General features: G+C 43.7%; 1 protein-coding gene across 1 annotated transcript in view; it reads right to left on the reverse strand.

Annotated features, from left to right (window-relative positions):
* FNDC1 (fibronectin type III domain containing 1) overlaps positions 1–21,147 on the reverse strand; it is a 108,749-nt gene extending 87,602 nt beyond the window's left edge. Inside the window, exon 1 of the mRNA XM_048487933.1 lies at positions 20,925–21,147. Within this exon, the coding sequence (XP_048343890.1) occupies positions 20,925–21,033 (109 nt within the window). The 5' untranslated portion in view covers positions 21,034–21,147. The remainder of the gene's footprint in view (positions 1–20,924) is intronic.
* Positions 21,148–26,672: the final 5,525 nt, after the last annotated feature.

Here is a 26,672-nt window from a genome sequence, read left to right on the forward strand (position 1 = left end):
CTAACTAAAAGCCAAATAAAAACCTGAATAAACATATACTCTTTTCCAGAGCCACCAAAATTGCATGTTGAAGGAAAGACAATTCTCTCCTCATTAAACTGAAGCTAGCTCACCCCCACCCAACCAATGCAGGTCCTCGGTCTTTGACCAGCAGATAATCCTTTGGATTTCCATGAGATCAAGATCACAAGTCAAATCAGGTCAAGAGTCCTGCAGCAGAGGTGAGACTTTTGAGGATGATTGTTGCAGGTGTTATAGTTCTCAGGATAAATGCTGATACTGTCCTCAAGAAAATTTCTCCATATGTAGCAGGTTTGTATTAGAACCCAAAATTCATAGAAAGTAATTTCAGATGTTGTTTTTGAAGTACCAGCTGAAATTTTTCTACTGAATCATGAAAAATGCTCCATATAGCTATGCAAGCAGCAAGACTAAATCTGGTTACACCAGCAAAATACTGGAATGAAAAACATGAGTCTAGTAAAGAAGGGATCTGGATGTAATCAGAATGGTGAAATTAACAGCATAAAACAAGATGAATTTGGGGAAACGAGAGGGAAAGTGGTGTTGCGTCTTCTAGAACTCTCAATAAAGTAGACTCAAGTGTGACCGAAATCTTCTTTATTGGCAGAGAATCTGTATAGATCTACACTGGAAAAGGGTCATTGTCCAGCCTGAATTCAGGTAGGAAAGTTCCCACATAAATTACAGCAGTCCCTCCCCTTAGGTCCAATTTGCCAGCAACAGTTTCTCACAAGCAGGCACAGCTGTGCACCTCCCCCACCCAAGACCAGATAACCACTCCCTCAGAAGATCCTGTCTGAAGGTTGCTTTGAAGCAAGCATACCTAACCAAAGCAGCAGAGATAAGAAATCAAAAGTGGGCAGGCTGAGAACAGCCAGAGTGGGCCCAGATGCCATATTCCCTGCTCCCACCTGGACACTCAGGCCAAGACTGAACAACCAGGTCTTGACAGGTGGCATGGTATAGACCAGGGGTTGGCAACCTTTACCACCCAAAGAGCCATTTGGACCCATTTTTTACAGCCCTGAAGATCTACCAAGCTGGAGAGGCAGCTCTGCACAGAGCCACCTCCAGTTTGGCACCTCCACTCACTTTTCCTTCCAGCACTGGGCTGGAGGGCTGGAGGGACACACCCACGCTACCCTCCAATCTCCAGGCCACACAGAGCCACAGTATAAGAGCCGCATGCAGCTCCAGAGCCGTGGGTTGCAGACCCCTAGTATAGCCCAGTCTCAGATGCTAAGCAGGGGTGATACTTGGAAGGGAGACCATCAAGGAAGACTCTGCAGAGGATGACAATGACAAAGCACCTCTGTTTCTCACTTGTCTTGAAAGTCCCTTGCTGGGGTCACCCTGAGATTTGACAGCACTTTTCACACATACACAGTTGGCAACCATAGTTGTAATACACTGATGAATCAGATTTGAATGCAACATAGTAGCTGCATATAGAATTCACAGTGACTGCTCTGCACAACTTATTTACAATGCATCTTGCCACCAAATGCAACACTTTTTCCTCTGTCTGGTTCCAGAAATGTTTTTCCCCTTCATTTTCCCTTTGTTGTTTCCCCAAGCACTTTTACTGTGATATTTTTTAAATCTGTTTCCAAGCCAGATTTCCTTGAGTGTGTGATCATGTTGAAAAGGTCTTTATTTCTCTGTCTCATCAAACACCTGGTCCTTATCCATGGCCCACGCAGTTGTCCAACTTCCCCTTCATCTGTTTTCTCTTCCCCCTCCTTCATTTTTGAAAGGAATTTTTTGGGGGGAAAATCTCTTTGTCATGTTGAACTAGTGATGTAACATTCAGGCAGAGAGACACACAAGTAGGGTTGGGAGCAGATTTCTCAGTTTCATATGGAACTTGGAGTGGAACATTCAGGCAGAAATACAAACAAGCAGGGTCCCTTTTGTGCATGTGGGCAGGCTACGACATAACATTAGGGCACAGGCACAAGCCTGACCCATTGTATCAGCTTTGCCAATTCCATCTTGAATTTGTGATGATACAGGTGAAGATACAATGTGGCCACAGTTAGGAGTGAAATTGACAAGGGAAGTTGCTTTTGCAGGAAGAAACTGACAAGGGACTGCTGCAGTAATGATTATTATGTGTTACTGCAGCTCTGATTTGCCCAAAAATACAGTTCTTGGTGGAGGCAGTGGTTCCTTCACTTATTGGCACTTATTCCAATCAGGGGTGCTTTTTTTGGTGGGGGAGGGGAGTTGGATGAAATGAACAGGAATAGTTTAGCTGTGTCCACAAGGGTTCTTGATTTGATTTCTTAGCTCGGCAATGACAAAAACTCGACAGATATGGAGGAAGGGTCATGGTGGTGAATACATTTCCCTGTCTAAGTGCAATTTCCAGCAGCACCAATCCTCTGAATGTTCATATCTTAGAGCCAACCTACTGAGTTGTTTTCCAACAACTTAGGTCCCAGTGCCTCTGGAGCAGAAATGGTGTGAGGGTGAGTTACATGCTCATCTTTGGAGGTGCACATGCAGTGTTCTGTGTGCATGCAGCTGCAAAAGGGGGATAGTAACTATCTCTGGGTTTATTCCCCCTCCCCTCTCCTGCTGGTATAGTGATAAAGAGTGGTGGACTCTAACATGGAGAGCTGGGTGTGATTTCCCCATTCCTCCATATGAGCAGTGGACTCTTAGCTGGTGAACTGGATTTGTTCCTACACCTGAAGCCTGCTGGGTGACCTTGGACTAGTCACAGTTCTTTCAGAACTCTCCCAGCCCCACCTACCTCACAAAATGTATGTTGTGGGGAGAGGAAGGGAAATGAGTTTGTAAGCTGTTTTGAGACTCCTTAGAGAAGAGAAAGGTGGGGTATAAATCCAATCTCTTCTTATTTTCTTCTGTAATCCAAAATTGAATCGGGACCTATGAAATCTTAAACAGATGTTTCCCACATTTGCTATGTGAATGGAGGAAAAACAAGTGGACCCAACTCATTAAAATGTTGTTGTTTTCATCTTTATAGATTGAATTAGTTGGAATTTTTTTCATCATGGTAGATGAAGGAAATGCTGTGAATGTAGCATACCTCGATTTTAGTAAAGCTTTTGACAAGGTGCCCCATAAAATTCTCACAAGTAAGTTAGTGAAATGTGGACTAGACAATGCTACTATTAGATGGATTTGTGATTGGTTGACTGACCGAACTCAAAGGGTGCTCATCAATGGCTCATCTTCATGCTGGAGAGAAGTGACTAGTGGGGTGCCACAGGGTTCTGTCCTGGGCCCAGTGCTATTCAATATTTTTACCAATGACTTGGATGACGGAATAGAGGGCATGCTAATCAAATTTTCAGATGACACAAAAATAGGAGGGCTAGCTAATACCCCAGAGGACAGAGTCAGAATTCAAATGATCTGGACAGACTAGAGAAATGGGCCAAAACAAACAAAATGAATTTCAACAGAGATAAATGTAAGTTGCTACACTTAGGCAGAAAAAATGAAATGCACAGATATAGGCGGGCGCAAAAATTGCAGGTTCGTTTGTGGCTTTTCTGTGTTTTTTTATTTGTTTCATTTTTGGCCTGCAGGGGGCGCAGTTTTTAGGCTAGCGGCACCACAATTTCAGGCTATCGTCAGGTGACTCTCCTGTTGATACCACCAACGTTTGGTGAAGTTTGGTTCAGGGGGTCCAAAGTTATGGACCCCCAAAAGGGGTACCCCATCCCTCATTGTTTCCAATGGGAGCTAATGGTAGATGGGGCTACCCTTTTGAGGGTCCATAACTTTGGACCCTCTAAACCAAACTTCACTAAACATGGGTAGTTTCATCAGGAGAGTCTCCTGGAGATAACCTAAAATTTTGGTACTGTTAGCTTAAACATTGCTCCCCTGACAGGCACCCTCAAATTTTCCCCAGGATCTCTCTTTAAATCCACCCCCTTTGGAGTGGATTGAAAGAGAGAATCTGGGCTCCCTAGATTAAAAAAACATTGAAAGTATTGTTGAAGGCTTTCACAACCAGATTCAACTGGTTGTTGTGGGTTTTACAGGCTGTGTGGCCGTGGTCTGGTAGATTTTGTTCCTAACGTTTCGCCTGCATCTGTGGCGTATCACAGAGGTGTATCACAGAGATACACAGAGGTGTATCACAGAGAAAAGTCTGTTATAAGAGAAGTCTGGACACAGTGTGTAACAAATTTCTCTCTGTGATACACCTCTGAAGATGCCAGCCACAGATGCAGGCAAAACATTAGGAACAAGATCTACCAGCCCACAGCCATGCAGCCCAGAAAACCCACAATAACCAACATTGAAAATGATGCTGTTTGGGGGTGGGGGTGGGGAATCTACCTTGAAACAGCGTCACTTTCAATGTTGTTTAAATGTCGTGGCGGGAGAGGGACGCTGCCCATATTGGGGGGGGGGGGCAAAACTCAGATTTTGCCCTGGGCTCCATTTTCCCTAGCTACGCCTCTGAGCGCAGGCCATACTTGGGGGGCGGATGCCGACCGAGCTACCGTGCAGCTTAGGGAGCAAAGGAAAGGTAAGCAGATTGTTCACAAAAGGAGCACCACGCAGTATGTTCTGCATCGGGTCTTCTAATCCTCTGGAGTCCGTTCTTTTTGTCAGAGCAGTAAAGCAGTGCCAAGCAACTGCTATGCAAATGCCCTCGCTAATTGATTGTGCAACTTCAGTGCTAAAATGCGTGGATTCCACTTAACACGTGCAAATCACATTTGCAAATTGCACCCTTAACACTTGTGAACCAATGCAAATGGTCCGGTCACCCACCCTGGACATTCCACAGGTATATAGGTGCGGTGGGCTGGAGACAGGTGGGGTGGAGTCAGCAGTTGTGGTCCATATTGGCAACAACAACATTGGGAAAGGTAGCCGGGAGGTTCTGGAAGCTAAATTTAGGCTGCTAGGTAACAGGTTGAAGTCCAGGACTTTCAAGGTGGCATTCTCAGAAATGCAACCTGTTCATTTACGGGCCTAACTACCTGCACTCGGCTAGGCACCCAGGCGCCGTCCCCAGCCTGACAGAAGAGCCCTTGGCCCAATCTAGCCCTCTGCACATGCCTCAAGTAGGGGTTAGTCTGACCCAGAGACTGCTGCAATGGGGGGATCATCTCACGCACACGCTCTGGGGCAGCGAGACCCCCCATAAGGTGGAGCCTGGCCCCCTGCCCGACCCCACAGGGACTGAAGAGAAGCAAAGCAGCTGGTGGGAACGGCTGAACCAGGCCGCGGGGACCTACGCTGACTCCTCCCCCTCCTCCTCTAACCCGGAGGGCTTACCTTTCGCCCGCTGGACCAAGCTGCGGAAGGCACTAGAGGAAGCCATCAAAGAGGCCCGCATGGGAACGGGGAGAACCGTCGTGGGTTTGGAAGTGCCCAGCCCCAGAGAAAGCATTCCGGAAATGCTGACAAAGACCCCCGCCAGTGAGACAGAGAGCTCCCCGGGAATTGCTGCGGAGTGGAAGCCGGAGACGAACCCATCTGGCACTGGAGAGGCTGGTGCCCAGGGGGCAGATGGAAAGTCGGAGGCTGGAAATACCCCTGCGAAAGGGCAGCGGTTGGGCTGGTTGTTTGGAGCCACTTACCCATCAGTTTCAGGATCTCCCACTGAACCTGATTCCAGCATGCCCAAGTCCAGGTAAGACCCCCCCCCCCCCGACCCCTAACTGGTGTCAAAGAGATCCCTCGGGTTTATGGTCAGGAGGCCTCTCTCTCCATACAGCATTACAATCCTACAATCATGGGATTGGAAGGTTACCATAGAGGCCATCTAGTCCATCCCCTTGCTCAATGCAGGATCCCGGACAAGCGTTCATCTAGCCGCTGCTTGATGATGCCAGTGAGGGAGAGACCATCACTTCCCTAGACTGGCAATTCCATGCAACTAAATGGCCGCAGCCCCGGGACATTTGACCCCATATGTCTCCCTGGGCAATACGCCCCTGTCTGTAGATGTGTGGAGTTAGAGCAGATTTCAAATCTGGACTTTGAAGGCCCAAATCCAACCCATCCTCAGGCTGATTCCCAAATGACCCATCAATCGTGGGAGTGGGTGGGTTGGTGGAGAGGAGGGGCCGTATGGAAGTCTATAACCCACCTCTCCAAAATAAGTGGCTCGTGCGCTGATCTTCCCTGCCCCCTTCCAAGCAGGCACCTGTCTAGCTGGCTGCCCCCGAGCATGAATGTCCTGGCTCTGGTGATGAAATCGGCACTTGCAGAGAAGAGCTGGGCGGAGGAGTCATGGGAGGAAGGCCAGCCAGGCTCTCTGCAGTCTTACAGGTGAGCCTGCCCTTGTTGGGTGGGAATTAAGAGGTCCAACTGTGTACCTAAGAAAATGTTGCTTCAGACTTATTAGGGTGAAGGGGGAAGGGTGGGGAGGTTTCCTACCTGTATAGCAGGATGCCTCCAGGCAATTTTCCATATCCCACTGGTGTTTCACAGAAGAAGAAGAATAGTTTGGATCAGGGACGTAGGTATAGATTTTTTATGGGGGGGGGTTCAGGGGTGGGGCCACACCCCCTCCCACCCCTAGGGCATGGCCATGCCTCCCCAAGCCCCGCCCCTGGCCTAGCGCTTATAAAAGCAGCTCTCCGAGGTCGGGGATGGCACACTCCCCTGCCCTGCCCCTCCCCTCTGGGCAGAGGCATAGAGGGAAAATGGAGCCTGGTGCATAAGAGGTCCAACTGTGAAAATGGAGCCTGGTTTTTTTGTGCTCTCCCTCCGCCAAGGTAGCCATCACTGTGATGCTGGAATCCACCCCCAAACAGCATCACTTTCACGGGTGTTTAAACTAGAGAGCCCAAATTCTCATTTTAAATCCACCTTAATGAGAGAATCTGGGGTCCCTAGTTAAACAACATTGAAAGTAATGCTGTTTTGGGGTGGATTATTTCCCACCCTGAAACAGCATCACTTTCAATGTGGCATAGTAGCTAAGAGAAGGTGCATTCTAATCTGGAGGAACCAGGTTTGATTCCCTGCTACCACTTGAGCTGTGGAGGCCATCTGTGGAACTGTGATTAGCCTGTGCACTTCCACACACGCCAGCTGGGTGATCTTGGGCTAGTCACAGCTTTTTGGAGCTCTCTCAGCCCCACCCACCTCACAGGGTGTTTGTTGTGAGGGAGCAAGGGCAAGGAGATTGTAAGCCCCTTTGAGTCTCCTACAGGAGAGAAAGGGGGATATAAATCCAAACTCTTCTTCTTCTTCTAAACTGAGGACCTCAGATTCTCCCTTTAAATCCTCAATGGGGGATGGGGGCACCCCTTTTGAGAGTCCATAGCTTTGGACTCCCTGAACCAAACTTTACAAAACCTGGGTGGTATCAACAAGAGACTCTCCTTATAATACATCCCAGGTTTGGTGAAGTTTGGTTCAGGATGTCCAAAGTTATGGACCCTCAAAGATGTAGCCTTCATCTTCTATTAGCTCCCATTGGAAACAATGGGGGATGGGGGCACCCCCTTTGAGAGTCCATAGCTTTGGACTCCCTAGACCAAACTTCACAAAACCTGGGTGGTATCAATAAGAGACTCTCCTTATAATACATCCCAGGTTTGGTGAAGTTTGGTTCAGGGGGTTCAAAGTTATGGACCCTCAAATGTGTAGCCCCCATCTTCTATTAGCTCCCATTGGAAACAATGGAAGATGGGGTACACCCTTTGGGAGTCCATAACTTTGGACCCCCTGAACCAAACCTCACCAAACCCAGGTGGTATCATCAGGAGAGTCCCCCAAACAATCCCTGAAAGTTTGGTACTGCTATCCCAAACAATGCTCCCCCTGCAGGCCAAAAACCAAAAAAGCACTAAAATGTTTTTAAAACCCACAAACGGGTGGGCGGAGCTTCGGACATGAATGGGGGGGTTCAAACCCGAGAACCCCCCCTTACCTATGTCCATGGTTTGGATTAATACCCCACCTTTCTGTCCTGCAAAGACACTAAAGGTGGCTGTCAAGCTCCTTTCCCTAGAACAGACACTTTGTGAGGTAGGTGGGGCTGAGAGAGTCCTGAGAGAACTGTGACTGGCCCAAGGTCACCCAGCAGAAATGTAGGAGTGCAGAAACACATCTGGTTCACCAGATAAGCCTCTGCCACTCAGCTGGAGGAGTGGGGAATCAAACCCGGTTCTCCAGATTAGAATCCACCTGCTCTTAACCACTACACTATGCAGGCTGATTAAGTAAACCTTTTAATGCCATCATGAAAGTGCAAAAAGCAAAACAGCTCTTAACACTTGCCTGAGGGAATATAGATTTAAAGTATCATATTGCAGTGACTAAGGATTTAAAGCAGAGGCTACAAGGGGAGGGGGGCATAAAATTGTCAGGGGGGTTGTATTTTTTAGTGTTTTTCCGTTTTTGGCCTGCAGGGGGTGCAGATTTCAGGCTAGCAGCACCAAAATTTCAGGGAGCTTTCGGGGGACTCTCCTGATGATACCATCCAAGTTAGGTGAGGTTTGGTTCATGGGATCCAAAGTTATAGACTCCCAAAGGGGTGCCCCCATCCCCCATTGTTTCCAATGGGAGCTAATAGGAGATGGGGGCTACACCTTTGAGGGTCCATAACTTTGGACCCCCTGAACCAAACTTCACCAAACCTGGCTGGTATCATCAGGAGTCTCCTAAAGATACCTTGAAATTTTTATGCTGCTAATTTAAAAACTGCACCCCCTGCAGTCTGGAAAAACAGTAAAAGAATACAAAAAAACACAAACGAACATGGGGGGGAGCAAAACTCAGATTTTGCACCAAGCTCCATTTCCCCTAGCTATGCCTCTGACACCAAGCCACATCTTTCTGACCTCTCCCACCCCCCAAGCCACAGACTCATGATCAGGTAGCTGGACAGCATCACACCAGGAGTGGGGGAGGGGTTGCTAAGGCCCAAGTAAAGTCCACTGAAGGGGAAAATGCTTCATCTCCCACCCTTTGCTAGGATCTACAATGAGCTGCTAGTTTATACATATAAATAAGCTGTCAGAATCAAACTCAATGCTCATGATTTTTTCAAAATACAATGTTTATTCTTATCTTAAAGCTTTCATGAAATATAAAAACAGGTATTTATACACTCAGGGTGCATTCTGGGTTACAATAAGACCCAACTACTGAGATGATTCTTCCACCATGTGTTGTAACAATATTTTTTTAATCCAAAAAGACTCATATGTTTATGTAAAGTCTTTCCATTCCATCTCTAAAGTGAATGTTTAAATTTCCACTGGGTACTGCCAAAATTCTCCCAGACAAAAAAAAAAGTTAAGGAACACAAATTCAAGTTTTAATATGCTCTTAGTAAAAAAAAAGATAAAAAGAAAATCAAATGTCTGTCTCAGCCCTGCCTTTCACACTGATGACATCTGATACATCAGCAAAAAATCATGAGGTTCTACAGATGCAGCTTTGCCAAGGGCAGGAACCTTGGATATGTCAGTTCACTATTAAACCTCCTTCTTTATAAGCAACGTCACAGACAAATCAGGAGACTATAAAGATGCCCCTTAAAAAGGTAAATATAAAATCCTTTTCTCTGTTTCCATAAGACACAAACTGTTAATAACACATACTGGTCTGAACTACATATGATTTTGCTAAACGTGCTCCTAGTCCTGCAGGCACCTCTTCACGTGTTCCAGTTCTCCTTGGAGAAGGGGGTCATTGGTTGGAAACAGCCCATCACTGCCTCACTGCAAGTATACCCCCCAGTGAATATCCCAGAGCAAGTCTGATGTGATTGGATAATGAAGTTAAGAAAACATGACATGCTAACAAATACAACATGGAAATCAATCATGCCACAGACTTTAATTAAAGTTTTAAAAGCTTTCATTTAATAAATTAATGAAGCAATCTTATACCAGACCAGTTCCTTTGCCCAGTACTGTCTTTTCTTACAGGCAGCATGTGCCAAGGCCTTTACTAATACCAGATCCATCTTTAGTTGGAATTGACAACACTTGAACTTGGGACACTATATGGGCAAACTCTGCCACCAAGCTAAAGCCACCTGGACCGTGCCCATTTCATGTTCGCTCTGATCTTTGCCTACTTCAGAATGCATTTTGAGAGATTAAGTTCTAATTAATTCCATCTAAATAGTGCACTTTTCCAATGTCAGTTTTCAGATGTTTTCACATAAGGGGCTAGAATATGGATTATTTTCAGGAAAAGGTTTTTTTTTTTAATCAAAGGTCCAAATATGACACATTTGGATATAATGTTGTTCTTAGAATTCTGAATGTTGACCTTTCCGATGGAAGGGGACATTTAAGGAGGGTCTGAAAGCTTGGAATACTACCCTTTGGCAGACAATCCTGCTTAATATTCAAATAAGTGAAGCTTGTACTCGAAGACAAGGTTTAACAGATTGTTCAGTCATGTCGATGTTAAGTCTGAGACACCTAGTGGCTGCGTAAGGGCAATATTCCCTTGTCAAATCCTTTGTGTCTGGAACATTTCTCTGCGTATTCTCACACATTTTGTCGCTTTGCATAAAGCCCACTATAAATCAAAACAACAAAGTTCAGAGTGAAGCAACAGCCTCATCCTTATAGGTTCAGTATCTGCTTATCTTTACACAATGTAATTAGTCCCACTAATTACAAGTATGAGCTGCAACATGTTTCAGGCAGGGTTATTTTCCAAAGCTCCAAAAAGACTTTACAAGTTAGTGTGGAATAAAGTTTTATTAAATCTTGCCCCTGCCCCAGTCACGCACACAATTAATACTTCTGGGGAAAGCACACTTCTTCCACCTTGAAGGCCTTGCCCGCTCTCTAATCATTCTCCTCCCTGCCCTGGGAAATCCCTGCTTTGGCACAGCCAATCAGAGGTATAGCAAGAGGGAAAAGCACCCGGTGCACTGGTGTGTCGTCCACCACAACACCTACTCCACATACCCAGAACGCCCCTGCCACACCCTCACAGGGGGCACGCCCGGTGCATTGCGTGTACCCTCCCCCACCGGAGCTATGCCTCTGCAGCCAATGATACAGAAGATGAACCTTCCTGTTTCAATTCTGCAACTATACCACTACCCTAGGGGTACCACGGGCACATTCCACTTCTCAAGAAGGTTGACATGGAAAGACTACATAATTTTTGGAAATTAAAAAAACAGCAATATTGAAAACAAGAATGCTCAGCTTTACTCATTGGAAGATTCCAAAAAATCCTTCATATAGACAGACCTGTGCTGTATAGAAACTATACAACTTTTTAATATTATATTTTCTATACTGATATTCAGGACAAATTTCTTAATACACCTTTAATTAAGTGAACCCCTAGGGGAAGGGCGGGGTACAAATCTAATATAAATAAATAAATAAATAAATAAATACATACATACATACATACATACATACATACATACATACATACATACATACATACATACATACATACATACATGCATGCATGGAAGGGATTCTTTGAGGAAAATAAGGTACTTTTCCCCTCTCAAATCCAAAATCCTGTTCTAATGGAAAAGGTGGCAAAGTTCTTACAGATTCTGAGAATCTAAACCTTGATTGTGCATTATCATTGGACCATGTGTTTCTATACTGTTCATATACCAATAAAGGTTGTGTGATCAGAATGTTCAGCATAAGCATTCACTCTGAAATACCATGTGATGAATTACACATTTTCAGCCCAGGCAAAAAGAAAGTTACATAAATAGTAATATAATTGGAATCAACAAGTGCCCATATGTGAGCTTACTAGTTGTACAAAAAACGCTGATTGAGCATGAAGAAAAATACTGTTTGACTTAAGTAAACTTAAATTCAATTTCTTGTTTAAAAAACCATTGTTATATTTGTACAGTTTTAGCATGATTAGGTTTTAACATTAATGTGCAGTAACCGTTGGGTGGCCCTGAACCCTCTCATTCTTATATAGTACATTTATCAAACCATTTGGCCTGAAAGGGAGCAAAGTCAGACTGATTATTCATATTTACTGATCTGACCAATCACCATCTATTAGATAACCCAGAATTGAACTGAAAAGCCAGTAAAACTCTAGATCCTTCCAGGTTCCTCCCACAACCTGTCAGCTTCTCCCTTAGCTCCCCCTGTGGCTCACTAGATATTGAAGGCTCTGCCCTCAAATAGTCATGTACTGGACCCCACCTCCATGTGCCTTGATTCCACCCCTTTAGCCTAACTCGTAGAAGTGGTATTAGTTCAGTCAAACAAAACTTAGCAATCCTACCAGTGACCTTTCAGCTACTAATGTGTAAATCACTCATTCTACAAAAGAAAGTACTAGGACGTGACACTTACTAAACTCATATATGGTTAAATCCAACTAAAATTTATGGAACTTGCACAGGCATGGCAGTGCAGTATTGAAGCTATTCTCACTAAGCCTGATACCACAACTATGTAATCATAGGCTCACATGAGCATTTTTTTTTTATCAAGTGCAGGGATTACAAACATATTTTGTGGTGGAAAATAAAGTTATCCAATTCCATTTTAAACTGCCGTAATACCAAAGTCTGAAAGAATATCAAATAAATGTTTCTTCCTAGAACAGGTTGACACAATTGGTTTTGAAATTAATACCCTTCATTTCTGGGGTACACAAAACCTAAGCCTCAAGTTTTTGCTTAACTCCTTAGGAAACAGTATTTGCTGTTGATAAACAATGTTGGAAGCCACCCTGAGCCTGCTGTGTCATGAAGAGTGGGATAAAAATCTAATAAACAAACAAACAAATAAATAAATAAATACATTTAACAGACCTCGTTTTGATACTGGATGTTTTCTAGTTGTTCTCCCTGAGGATATATAACTGCAAGCATTTATTAGTCCAGATTTCTACATCATTCCATATACAGGACCTCTTCTGATGCCTTTGCACAAAAGCCAGAATGTCCAGAAGCAAAAATCTCCCCCAAAAGCATTCCACTCTGAAGAGAGGGGATCAAATCCTGACTTAAATATTTGAGTCTAGAGCTTTTTCCAAATGAGCTTTTGGGGAGCTGTTGCTCATAAGCCCCCATCAACATCCAACCAACATTCATGGTTAGCTAATATGACCTGTGACTTGGAGACTGAGCGAACAGACAGTTCAAGTTCCCAGCAATCCATATCATGTGCACAACAAATTGTTACTGCATAGGTTTCCATCCTTGGAAAATGAGTCCTTGGCTTGTCACAGGGACAATGAACAATATTGCTGGAAGAGATGTTGGATGAACATAATTCATCTGCACAACAGACCTTGCAACAATCTGTTAATTAACTGACTATTAGGAAGTTGACAAGGACTTGGCTCTTAACCCCTTCTTTTATTTCCACAGTGCTGTCCTCCATTGTGGAGAGAATTCTGCTGGTGGTAGGAGCCATCCACTAATGCAAGAGTAATGTCTTCCAATTGATCAGAAAGCACCTGGAAGAGGTCAAGGACGCTCCTCAGGAGAGTGCTGCCTCTGCACCTGAGTTCAGCACTGCAGAAATGGAAGCAAGAATTAAGCTCCAAGCCAGAGATTCTGGCCTGTCCAGGCATGCCTTTGCTGAAGGAAGGAGGATGACACCTGCTGGCCCTGTTCCCAATCTCGGTGCATTCAGTGGAAGGTCTGAATAAAGCCCAACATGCGCACAAGTATATATAAGCTTTGTACATGTGTGTTTTATTTTTTCAGGTTTCCCAACCACCTGGAAGAGTCTATGTGCATATGCTTGTAGGCACACAGGACTCTGTTCAGAACTTGCAGAGATCAGAATATCACAAAGAAACGTCTGAACAGGGCTGTAGTGATGGGCCCAAAAAGTGGAACCAGCACCCAGGTCTCCATCTTGAGTTCTATTCATTGAACAACCATGGTTCACCAGAGGTCACCTTAAGTTTGCCACGCTAGGGTTTCCATACCTTTCTCCTCTCAATGCCTGGAGATTATTAAATATTATCTCCAAAAAGCCTACTTTCAAATAATGCCCCTGTGCTTCAGAGACGTTCAAAGAACAAGATCTGGGCCTATTCCACACAAGTCCCTGAAAACGTTTTGCAAACATTTTCAAAATCCCTGTTTTTTCCGCACTCCTCAAAATACTTCCTGAATGCCATTTTGTGGTCTTCCTTTTTTTTTTACTTCTTCCATTTGTAGCTATGAAGTTTCAAAGCCTTGTGCTGCAATTCTCTAAGGGTCACAAATATGCAGCTATACCAATAAAATACCAATAAAATTACATTAATTGAGGCATCAGTAGGTTAACTGTTTTTGAATATTTCAAAGAAAAACAGTGAACTAGCTCTGTAAGTGGAAAAGAGGGTCAACAAAAACAATATGGTATCAACAATAACTTTAAAAGTACAAAAAAACTTAGCTCAATCAGCAACCAAGCTAAAACACAAGAGTTAAAATCCTTCAAAACTGGATTTTTGGTCAGGGGAAGAACGTTTATGTCAGCAATACCAACGTTTCAGAGTATCTTTAGGAGATCGTCCTGATGATACCACCCAGGTTTGGTGAAGTTTGGTTCAGGGGGTCCAAAGTTATGGACCCTCAAAATGTAGCCCCATCTACTATTAGCTCCCATTGGAAACAATGGGGGAACGGGGCACCCCTGTTAGGGGTTCATAATTTTGGACCCCCTAAACCAAACATCACCAAACCTGGCTGGTAGCAGCAAGAGATTATCCTGATGATACCACCCAGGTTTGGTGAAGTTTGGTTCAATGGGTCCAAAGTTATGGACCCTCAAAATGTAGCCCCATCTACTATTAGCTCCTTGGAAACAATGGGGGATGGGGCACCCCCTTTGGGGGTCCATAACTTTGGACCCCCTGAACCAAACTTTACCAACCTTGGGTGGTATCATCAGGAGAGTCCCTTGAAAAATCCCTGAAATTTTGGTGCTGCTAGCCTAAAAACTGCGCCCCTGGCAGCCGACAAAGTAAAAACCCTAAAATATTTTTTAAAAACACCTGACTCGCGTATAAGTCGAGGGGGGCTTTTTCAGCACAAAAAATGTGCTGAAAATTTTGACTTATATGCGAGTATATATGGAATTAAAAGGTAGAATTTGTTCATAGAGAATGTAGGATAGTTGGTTTTAAAAGGGGATTAGACACATTCATGGAGGATAGGTCTATTAATTACTAATAGTCATGGTGACTGAAGGGAACCTCCACATTCAGAGGTAATAAACCTCTGAATCCCAGTGCCAGAGGACAACATCAGGTGAAGGCCTCAGCCTCTGTGCCCTGACATTGGCCCTCCGGAGAACCTGGCTGGCCACTGTGTAAGACAGGATGCTGAACTAGACGGACCACTGGACTAATCCAACAGGACTCTTCAGAAGAAAATGAGTCCCAACCTTATACGTGTTCCTCCACACTCACCATGATATGCCCCAAATAGATGCTTCAGTGTCAAACCAAGCTAATCTGTACACCTCATGAGATTTCAAACATACCATTAGTCAGACTGGGTAACAGGTGGTGAATTGACAGAGATTCCAGGTACAAAAAGCACAAGTTCACACATTACTTTCTACAGAGGAAAAGCACAATAAGAAAAGTCAGGGGAGAGTGCAGTAAGATCAGCAGCTAACACTTATTTGATCCTGGCTGGAAAGGGGCTCTTAAAATAGGACCTCTACATTACAATCCCTTAAGGTCAAATTTCTCATTGTACAGCACTTGTAATTTTCTCCCATGAGACAAACAGTGGTGGGAGGGTATTTTGTTTGGAAAAACAAGTTGCCAGGTTACACACATATATACAAACTACACAATATTTGTTTTTCCCATGATCAACTGCCTGCATTTCATTTTTAAAAATAAAGAAAATGATTGGATGGTGCAGTCATCCATCTCCCAAGTAACATACAGTAACTAAACTAGACATGACATAGGAATAGGGAAATTTCCCAGCCTCCCTTTTCATTATCCATTGACACTAGGTGGGATGGAGAGCAGGGGCGGGGGGGATGGCTGAAAAAGTGACATCACACCAATGGTGCAGCGCACCTTCTGACAAATACCGGGAAGTGATTTCAACAAAACTCAATGATGTCTAGAGCACTGTATCTCATCATTTCCAGGCACAATATCATTCCCCCAATCCCCATCCCTTCCATCTCTTGCCAGTTGTCAACTCCTGAATGGGAATCAGGGCTTTTTCGGTGGTGACACCTAATTTTCAGAATGTCTTTCCCCTTGAGCCTACCCAAATTTCTCTTAGGTACAAGTCCAAAACATTTTTCCCCAGTCTTTTCACTAAGGAATGGACCTCTCACAGTCTTTGTGGTAGCCTGCTCTAAAATAAGGACTGACTTCTACGTTTAATAATTTGTTTTTATGCTTGTTTTTAAAATGCTGTTTCTTGTTTGTTTTCATGTGTTTTAGTTCTTAGCCACACTGAGTAGGTCTCTGAATAGGTAGCATATTTTTTTCTAAATAATTAAACACATCTAAGTGTGTCTTCTAATGTTTTCAGTTCTTCCCCTTAGGCCACCATTCCCAGATGAAAATTACCCCTCCAGAAAATTATCGCTCTGAAAGGCAAAAGATACCAGCGTATACTTCCAAACCTATCTTTTTAGAGGTTATAAACACACTATTTTTTTAAAAAAAGTTACAAACTCTTCAGTACCCAGGGCCATCTTAACAGTATTATAGGGCCCCAAAGCAGTGCACTGGGGCCCCTACCTTCACAACCACTCACATTATATAGCATATTAGATATGCAGAAGCAACCATGAAACTAAATCAGAGGAGAATGCCAATGTTCACTGGTTATCCTAAAAATTAACATCAATACTGTTCATTATCTTTGGTAAAATATATGCTAAACATGCATTTTCCAATCATAAATATGTATTGTTCAATATAGTATAGTATTTATTTATGAATTAACAGCAAGTCACATACATAGATTAGCGTGGAGCCCCTATGCTCATGGCCCCCCCAGGCAAACTGCCCAGCATGCCCATGAATTAAGACCATCAGGACCATGCATGCAACCTTCATATATGCCACTGATTTTACTCAAGCCCATGACTGGAGCCCCTCTCTCACTTGAGCAGCCTTGCTCTGCAACAGTCAGTCAATGTTTCAATGTTAAAAAACCAATGACACTAATCTCTATTCCCCGCGCCACTGCTCGCCACAGTAGCTACTGCTTTCCATTCCCACCAAAAAAAATGTATTTCCCAGAGAGGAAACAGAAGAGCTGCAACAGCCAAACTGTACGGCACTGTCAAACTACGTAATGTTGTTCCAGCACAGAGAACAGTCTCTTGAACTTTGTCAGATACAGGAAAAGGAGCCCCTGAAACAAAAGCAGTCGGGGATGAGTGTGGGATGGAGCTTCCTGGTATGAAGATAAATCCAAGAGCCGGAGATACTTTAATGAGTGGTACACACCATGTGCTGCTCTTTGCCATGAATAAGTGCAGCAGAACTTCCTTCATTAACAATCACCATCAACGCACATGTTAAATGACATCATGGCCTGTGTAAAAAAAAAAGCTTCTCCCACCCCCAACCTCTTTCTCAGTTAGATTTTTTTTTTTACTGGCAGTGCTCATGTGCTGGCTTTCCCTCACCCCCTCTAGCACTAAGAGCTGGAGGAGGATTCTGTTGGTGACACTGTGAGTGTGTGTAAAGTGCCATTTAGTCACAGCTGACTTATAACAACCCAGTAGAGTTTTCAAGGCAAGAGACATTTAGAAGTGGCTTGCCATTGCCTGACTCTGTGGAGCAACCCTGGACTGCCTTGGTGATCTCCCATCCAAATATCATCCAAGACAGAACCTGTGCCTTGTACTCCTAGCCTCCATTTTATCCTCACCAACAGCCCTGTAAGAAAGGATGAGTTCAGAGAAAGTGACTGGTCAAACGCCACCCAGTAAGTTTCCATGACAGAGTGGGGGTTCGAACCAGGGTCTCCCAGGTCATAATCGGGTGCTTCAACCACACTGGCATAATACCCAAAGATGTGCCAATACAGTTCAGGATCGATCACTATGATGTGCTACACCTGGCCTGCTTTTGAAGACTGTTCAGAGGGTTCAGTCAGTACACAATGTGGTAGCCAGAATAACACTGGAGATGTTGCATCCATTTTATAAAAAATAAATTGAAAAGGACTGGTTTATTGAACCCCATGACTGCAGATAGTTTGGCCCTAGCTATTGTTGAAAGGGCAGCAATTCACGAGGGCAGCTTTCTTCACCACTGCATCTGCATACTAGAAAAGATGGCATGTGCTCACCTTTTTGTCTGTTCTATAATAGTTAAAGGCACAGAAGCCCTGCCAGAAAAAAATGGCAGCAATGTTGGCTATAAACAACATTTCACTGGGAAGGTGGGTGGAGGAGACTAATGACACTTCCATTTGTAGATGACACCCAAGCACAGAAAACAGATTTCTGTGAATGCTTCCATTCAACATTAAAATACCTACATAGTCATGTGGATTAATTTATTATCACAATGAAATGGTGATTGCATGTGGGGTCAGAAGCACATGGAAATTATTCCAATTTCCAAAAGTTTGGTTTGGCTCAGAAAATTTCTGTGAAAATTTTTCTAATGTCCGCGTGGTCTGCCTTGTAAACAGGATGTGATGTCACCCCATGAGTCAGCTTTCACAGGAGGCTGCCTTTACCTTTAATAGTTGTACAGTTAAAATCATACGAGCAAAGGAACATTGCTATATAGGGTATACATAGTGTGTGCGGGTGAGGTGACTGTTCATGTAATTTTCCCAGTCTCACATGACTGCACAGGCAGCAACATATGCTCTGGTGCAGTGCTGAATGCCACTGGCCCTCTGCTGTTCCAATACCAGGACTGGACAAAGAACAGTGTCATACTAAGCAGGGTTACACCATTTCAAGTCCACTGAAGTCAAGCGTCCTGAACTTAGGATAGCACCATTTGGGGTTTATTTGAGCATGAGGTCAGTCTCAGAACCACAGCTAAAAGGCCAGGTAGCACTCCAGTTCCACCTCCTGCAACACGGCTCATCCGCCGGCCTCCATAGACCAGTCTCAGCCATTTGGTTGTGCTTTAAAAACTGTGAGGACAATCAAGCCTGACGAGCTGCAATGAAGTAGTCAGTGGAGGATTAACCATCTACTCTCAAAAGGAAATGAATGAAGCACTTACATTATCATCAGTGATGGTGCAGGATTGGCTTTAGAGCAACCAACACAACACAGAAGAGCCTTAAGCACAACAGAGACAACGGCCAGCCGAAGTCAGGCTGAATGTCCTTTCACTGGGAGGAGTCCCTAATTGTCTATCTTTTCTAAACCACTGTGTTGAAATGATGATGGACTGATGTCAGCAAATATTTTACACAGAGCCGATTAACCAGACTCCTAAGCTCCACAACGTCTGCTGTCCAAAGCAAAGATGAAACTCATCTGATAGATTTTGCTCAAAGTATTTTATCTTTGATCCTCCCATCTATACACCATAAATCCTGTGTTAATGTGGCTCCAGACCTAAGCCTATTCAGTTAAAACATTCCATCTCTGGAATGATTTATAGGCCACAGGGTGAATGGGAGGGGGGGGGTAGAAGGGAGGGGGAACAGTGGAAAATGCAACAGGAGTTTGCAAGCCACAATAAACAAACCCGATTCCAGAAAAGCATCAGGAGGCGGGAGGAAGGAAGAAAAGATCTTTGAAAGAGTTACAGGTGTTTTAGCCATAGACTCTCTGAACAGGACATTCCACATTATACTATAGAGCTCCAGCAGTCACTCCCTAGAAACCTATGTTCTGCTACACATTTCCAAAAGAAATAGATCTCGAGGAAGGTTTTCCAAAATTATTTTCTAGCCCTGGCCCCATGAGCTGACACTTACTCTCTTGGAAATATGCCTCACTGAATGCAATGGAACTTGCTTGAACTACAGTCTTCAGACCTTCATCCTGACAATTACATCAACTATTGCTGTCAAGGAACTGCCCTGTGGGCAAGCTTTGCTTTCAGGAATTCCAGCACTTGGCTGCAAGTTTAACTTGTAGCAACACATGCAGCAGCTCCTTCCATTCCTGCAAGGCAAAAGGGTATATGAAGGGGGGGGGGGGTGCTGGAGGAGAAATGACATTGGGCACAAAATCTGAAACCAAAACCTGGAAAGCAGTTCTTTGCAGTGGCCACTGCCACAAGTTCTCCCTCCACTGTTCATGGCAGTACCTGCTACATCCAAATTTCTGATCAGATATTAATCCCTTCTCCTCTGCAATCACACTTTCTGCCTGAACTGATGTGTGCTTAACTTCCAAGATAAATCCTCATCAGGCCAGTGGGAGTGCACAGCCAAGGGGGTTTCCAGATGGAGGACTGGTGTGCTCCATAATCCACCAAATTTAGGACCCAGATAATCCAAGCAGAATCATTTCATGGCTGTTAAGTAGGACCAAGATTCCCAAGAGGAAAACTGTATTCAGGCACTGTTTGTTTTTTCAAGTAGGGAAACACTTTCATTTATAAGACAGTTCTTAGCATCTCTTTTTTTTTCTCACGCACACAGAAAAAGATTACACCGGAGGCGGGAGTTATAGTCTCACATATCATGCGCAAAAACTGCCACACGACCAATTTTTAACACCAACAAAATGCTGCAACAGCACATCGCCTAGAAAAGATCTCTGCCCCTAAGAGTTTACAAACAAAGTGGGCAGGGCAGGATTAATGGCGAAAGAAGGGGGGAAAGGCACACCGAATACGATCAAAACTGAGGAAAGGGGATGCGAACAGTCGTTTATTACATTAGACAGGAGAATCCCAGTTAAAAGAAAAAGTTTGAAATGGCAGGAGCATGCCTTCCTCAGCGCCCTGTTTCTGAGCCGTCTCAGTAACTATGACCCTTATGGGGAAATGTGATCTGGGCAAAGCAATGAGAGGAGGGACTGTACCTGGTGCAGCTGGGAAAGCGGAGGGGAGCAGCGCGGCCAGGAGCAGGAGTAGCGCCCAGGGGAGCCAAGGGCGACGCGGGGCTGGAGCGGCGGCGACAGCAGCAGCCATGGAGCCGGCTTGCGACGAGCTCAGCAGCGGCTGGAGAAGTGGGAGCAGGCGAGCGTCTCCACGAGGCGAGCTGCGAGACGAGGAGCCCGGGCAGGAGGCGTCGTCTGACCGCGCAGTCCCTACAGCCCTACTGGCGGGGATCAGCCACGCTCCGTCGAAGTTTCTCTTCGCTGCTCGCGCCAGTTTGCCCTCAGGATTTCCCTGTCCCTCGGCCGCCTCCTGCTGCCCGTCAGCAACATTGCAACAACCACAGCGGCCCGACGGTACAGGACAGAAATGAAAACATTTCAAATAGCCTCTTTTCTGGCAATTAAAGGATAGATGACTGGGGAAGACAGTGGCACCCTGTAAACATAGTCTGCCTAGTAAATGTCATGATGTGACATCACACCATGGGTCAGAAATGACCTGGTGCTTACACAGGGGGACTACCTTTACCTGAGAAATAGTCACTCAGAGTCAGACCCATCCCTCACCAATTAAATGTGTCTACTATCATTAAGAAATTATTGTACTGCAGAATTATACATCTGAACATAGATGGCACATGTCACTCCATTCCTTTGGCTTGAATATTATTTATGAACTAGCAGCAAAGCCCACTGCGGGGGGGGGGGGGAGATGCAATGGGCCCTAGCAAAGGGGGACAAGCAAGCATTTCCCCTCATAATGAGCTTTACCGGGGCCATAGCAGCCCCCTTCCTCCTGGCATGACACTTCCTACCCTACTTGATACTGAGTCTGTGGTTTGGGGTGGGGGAAGGGTGGGGAGAGTGGAAAAGAGTATCTTGAGGTGGGGACAGGGTGGGAAGGTGAAGCTTTGGTGGGGGAAGGGTGGAAAGAGTTGCTTGCAGTGCAGGAGGGTTGAAAGGTGTGGCTTGGGTGGGGGAGGTTGGGAAGAAGAGGTTTGGGATGGGGGAGGGTGGAAAGGAGTGGCTTGGGTGGAGGAGGGTAGGAAGGTAAGGCTTGGGGTGGGGGGGGGAACTGGGAGGGTGCTGGCAGGCTGGCACAGCAGTGGGCCCCAAGGTGCTGCTGCTCCACTGGCCACACTGGGCTGCTGGGGTGGGGGTGGGGAATTGGGAGGGTGTTGGCAGGTCGTTTGAGCAGTGGATGCCAGGGTGCTGCTGCCCTGTTGGCTGGACTGGGCTTTTGGAGGAAAGTGGAGGAAACCGAAAGGGTGTTGGTAATCCTGGCAGAGCCAAGCTTGCTCCTGGGTTGGGGGAAGGCTGGCAGGAGAATGGATGGAATGTTGCCCACCAATGGGGGAGCAGTGAGTTGGTTGGTGGAGGGTTTGTCATCGCAACATTCTACTGCTTAGACAGTTGTAGGTTAGAATATATTACAGTTCCAAATGTTGGGGGGAAAGAGGTTTTTTCACCCCTGAATAAATATGACAAATGAAGCTATCCTCTGATATGCAGCTATTAAAAACACTAATACCTGCATTCTTTGCCCTATTTGTGAGAGGAAGGTCAAATTTAAAAGATTTTAGCTGAACGATGCATTCCCCTATTCCAAAAGAAATAAACCCACACACTTTCACTGATGGACCTGATTAATAAGTCAACTAATATAGATAACTAGTTGTGATATTTTTAAGTCTTCTTCTTTGCCCTTGTAAGTGAATGTTCAAGCCGCATCAGCATGGGTTGAAAGAATCTGATGCAAATGCCTTCTTTGACACAAAAGACCAATGCTGTTTATTTAGTGATATTGAAAAAAAAAAGCTTGAGTAAACAAGTCCTGAGTAAACAACACTCGAACAATGTATTTCTCTAGAAATCTGAACTCCAGTTCTCCTACATGTACTTTCCTGTTCTTACACTAAACACCCCTTCCCTGTCTCCTGTTCCTGTTCACCAACCCCCCAGCATTCTCTCACCTTCCTAACAGTTCGAACCTCTCAGAGTCAGAAGACTGCTTTAGGATTATTCCTATGTGAAGTTCACCACACAATAATATTACAAAGAAAAAACATTCCCTTCCACTTCTAATTCAGTGTATGTTATAACCATTTCCAAATACTTTTTGCAGAAGATTGCCTGTAGCAGATCACTAAGTAGCCATTAGTTTCCTAGCCTAAGGATTAACCATTCTTCCCTTCAGAAACTAATTGAAGTTTTGGTACACTTCCATAGGAATTTCCCTACTTCCCATCCATGAAAGTGCCAGCAATATTTCTGGCAACATGATGATGGATGAAACAAACTGAAGTCCAAGCAGCACATTCTTCCACAACCCCACATTTCATGCATTCCAAACATTAAAGTTAATGGTTTTCTGACTCATTTTTTTCTTTTTCTTTCTTTTTTTGAAGAACACTTTGCCCTTTAGAATAACACAGTCCACAGTTACCTGTAGGATGGAGATCATCATTCAATTTGATATTTTTTCCCAGTGACATGATAAAACTAACACATCATTAAGACTAAAGTACTCTTCAAACGAAACATTTTCTTAGAAATGCAAAGTTCAGCAAATCCTAACAACAATAACCCATTGCACTTTTTTATACAGACTTGTGTCAGGAAGCAGAAAAAGAGTCTGCCAACTTCAGAAAAGTACTGAAATTGCCCAAGACTTTTACATTTCACGTGGTGAACTAGAGTACTGAAAGTTATATCGTATACTTTATACTTGTCCTGTGCACTTTCATGTGGAAAAAACATAAAACTTTCACAAACATTTAAATGGCAGCTCACCTGTTTTTTTTGTCACCTGTTTACAATTTTACAGTCATGCCTCATCAGAGTATAGAAAGAATTTCATAATTTTTCATCAAAAACCTCCCAAACCGTGGCTGTATACAGAACTAGACCTCGCTGGATAACATTGGCCCTGCACAGGTTCATAACGGAGTAAATAGTTCTATTAAATACACTGCTCCCAAACTAGAACCTTCAAGGTCAAAGCCAGCAGTGTTAACTGTGCCTGGGAATGAATTGATGGTCAATGCAGTTGGATCATGACTGGTATAATATGAGGTTATGATAAATAACTGGTATAATATATAGCTATATTTTGGATTATAGAAGTTAGCAAACCGTTTATAACTGTGACCAAGTCAGACTTCTCAAAGAAAGGTGTACCAGTCAGAGCTGTTTGAGGGCATCTCTGTCCTTGACTTTCCTCAACATTTATGTTGCCAAGTTCTTTGAATGTGTTGAGAGAATGGAATATGCCATAATTTCCTTTGCATCCTAAAGTTCAATTTCAAAAAGTTTTCTTCTCAGTTTCACCATTACTTCTGCAAAGAGTTTATGTGCCCTCATGCCACTAAAAACCATTGAAATGTGTGTTTTGTCCATAACACTGACTCCATTGGGTTAGAACATGTTGGAAGCTTTCTGTTATTGCCAGGAACAACAGCAAAAGATGTCAAGAGGTATTTGCATTTTTATTAAGTTTATTTATTTTTATTTATTTTACATTTCCTTCTGTATCTCAAAAAGTCAGCTACACTAAAGTTTTCATAATATCCAAATTTCAATTAAATTTAATCCGTTAAAATGAAGATTATGAATATAGTGAACAGTCTTAAATTGGCTAGAGATTAAAGACTTCATGAGAGTTTCATGGTGAACATGATCTGTGTTTGATCACTACACCCAACACACAAGTCAAGCCTCAGATCAGTTCATTCCATTTTTGCTGAGTCTGCTACCTGTTTGAACATTAGTGCTGCAGCTTTGATAGATATCTAAGTTTTGTCCCTTCTGCATCTGCATGATTCTTTAATGTGTTGTTCTTAATGTGTTCTTTAATGTGTTGCCTTAACTCTAAGTTAGGGTTAGAGCTAAGGCAAAATCAGGGGCTCGGACTTGGCTTAGTGTTATGTTGAGTCCTAGAGCACAGTCCAGGAATAGGGCTATGATCATTTTCAGGTTTTGGGATTTTATTACAATTTTGGGAACAATTTAAGACTGAATAAATTAAATAAAATGAATAAGTTAGGGTTAGGGTTAAGGGAACAGCAGGGGCTCAAGCTTGCCTTAGTGTTATGTTGTGTTCTAGGGCACTGTCCGAGAATAGGGCTATGATCATTTTCAGGTTTTGGGTTTTTCTTACAATTTTGGGACAATTTTTAAGTGAACAAATTCAGTAAAAATGACAGGCTAGGGTTAGGGTTAAGGCAAGGCAAGCGTTAAGGCAAAACCCCCACACCTGAAACTTACCATAGCCCTATTTTCGGACTGCACCCTAATACTCAATGTAACACTAAGGGAAGCCTGAGCCCCTACCCTTGCCTTAACCCTAACCCTAACTTATTATTTTTATTTACTTTATTCAGTCATAAATTGTTCCCAAAATTGTGACAAAAACCCATAACCTGAAACAGACCATAGCCCTATTCTCGGACTGCGCCCTGGTATTCAATGTAACACTAAGGCAAGCCTGAGCCGCAACCCTTGCCTTAACCCTAACCCTAACTTATTATTTTTAGTTAATTTTTGCAGTCATCAATTGTTCCCAAAATTGTCACAAAAATAAACGAAATAAAATAACGAGTTAGGGTTAGGGTTAAGGCAAGAGCAGGAGTCAGGCTTGCCTTAGTGCTACTTTGAGTTCTAGGGCGCTGTCTGAGATTAGGGCTATGATCATTTTTAGGTTTTGGGTTTTTATTACAATTTTGGGACAATTTTTAAGTGAAAAAATTCAATATAAATAACAGGTTAGGGTTAAGGCAAGGCAAGGCAAGGCAAGGCAAGGGTTAAGGCAAAATCCCAAAACCTGAAACTGACCATAGCCCTATTCTCGGACTGCACCCTAATACTCAATGTAACACCAAGGGAAGCCTGAGCCCCTACCCTTGCCTTAATCCTAACCCTAACTTATTCTTTTTATATAATTTAGTCAGTCATAAATTGTTCCCAAAATTGTGACAAAAACCCATAACCTGAAACAGACCATATCCCTATTCTTGGACTGCGCCCTGGTACTCAATGTAAAACTAAGGCAAGCATGAGCCACAACCATTGCCTTAACCCTAACCCTACCTTATTATTTTTATTTAATTTATTCGGTCATAAATTGTTCCCAAAATTGTAACAAAAAATAAACTAAATTTAAAAAATGAGTTAGGGTTAGAGTTGAGGCAAGGACAGGGGCTGAGGCTTGACTTTGAGTCATGTTGAGTTCTAGGGCGCCATCTGAGATTAGGGCTATGGTCATTTTCGGGTATCGGATTTTGTTACAATTTTTTTTCAATTTATGACTGAATATATTAAATAAAAATAACAAGTTGGGTTAGTGTAAAGGCAAGGCAAGGGTTAAGGCAAAACCCCAAAACCTGAGACTGACTATACTCCTATTCTCGGATTGCGCCCTAGTACTCAACAAAGGACTAAGGGAAGCGAGAGCCCCTACCTATGGCTTAACCCTAACTTATTATTTTTACTTAATTTATTCAGTCATAAATTGTTCCCAAAATTGTGACAAAAACCCGGAACCTGAAACAGACTATTGTCCTATTTTCGGACTGCGCCCTGGTACTCAACGGAAGACTAAGGGAAGTATGAGCCCTTACCTTTGCCTTAACCCTAACCCTAACTTATTATTTTTATTTATTTTTTGCAGTCATCAATTGTTCCCAAAATTGAAATAAAATATAAATTAAACAAAAATAATGAGTTAGGGTT

Source organism: Sphaerodactylus townsendi, linkage group LG01 (genome assembly GCF_021028975.2).
Source record: "Sphaerodactylus townsendi isolate TG3544 linkage group LG01, MPM_Stown_v2.3, whole genome shotgun sequence".
NCBI classification, from domain to species: domain Eukaryota; kingdom Metazoa; phylum Chordata; class Lepidosauria; order Squamata; family Sphaerodactylidae; genus Sphaerodactylus; species Sphaerodactylus townsendi.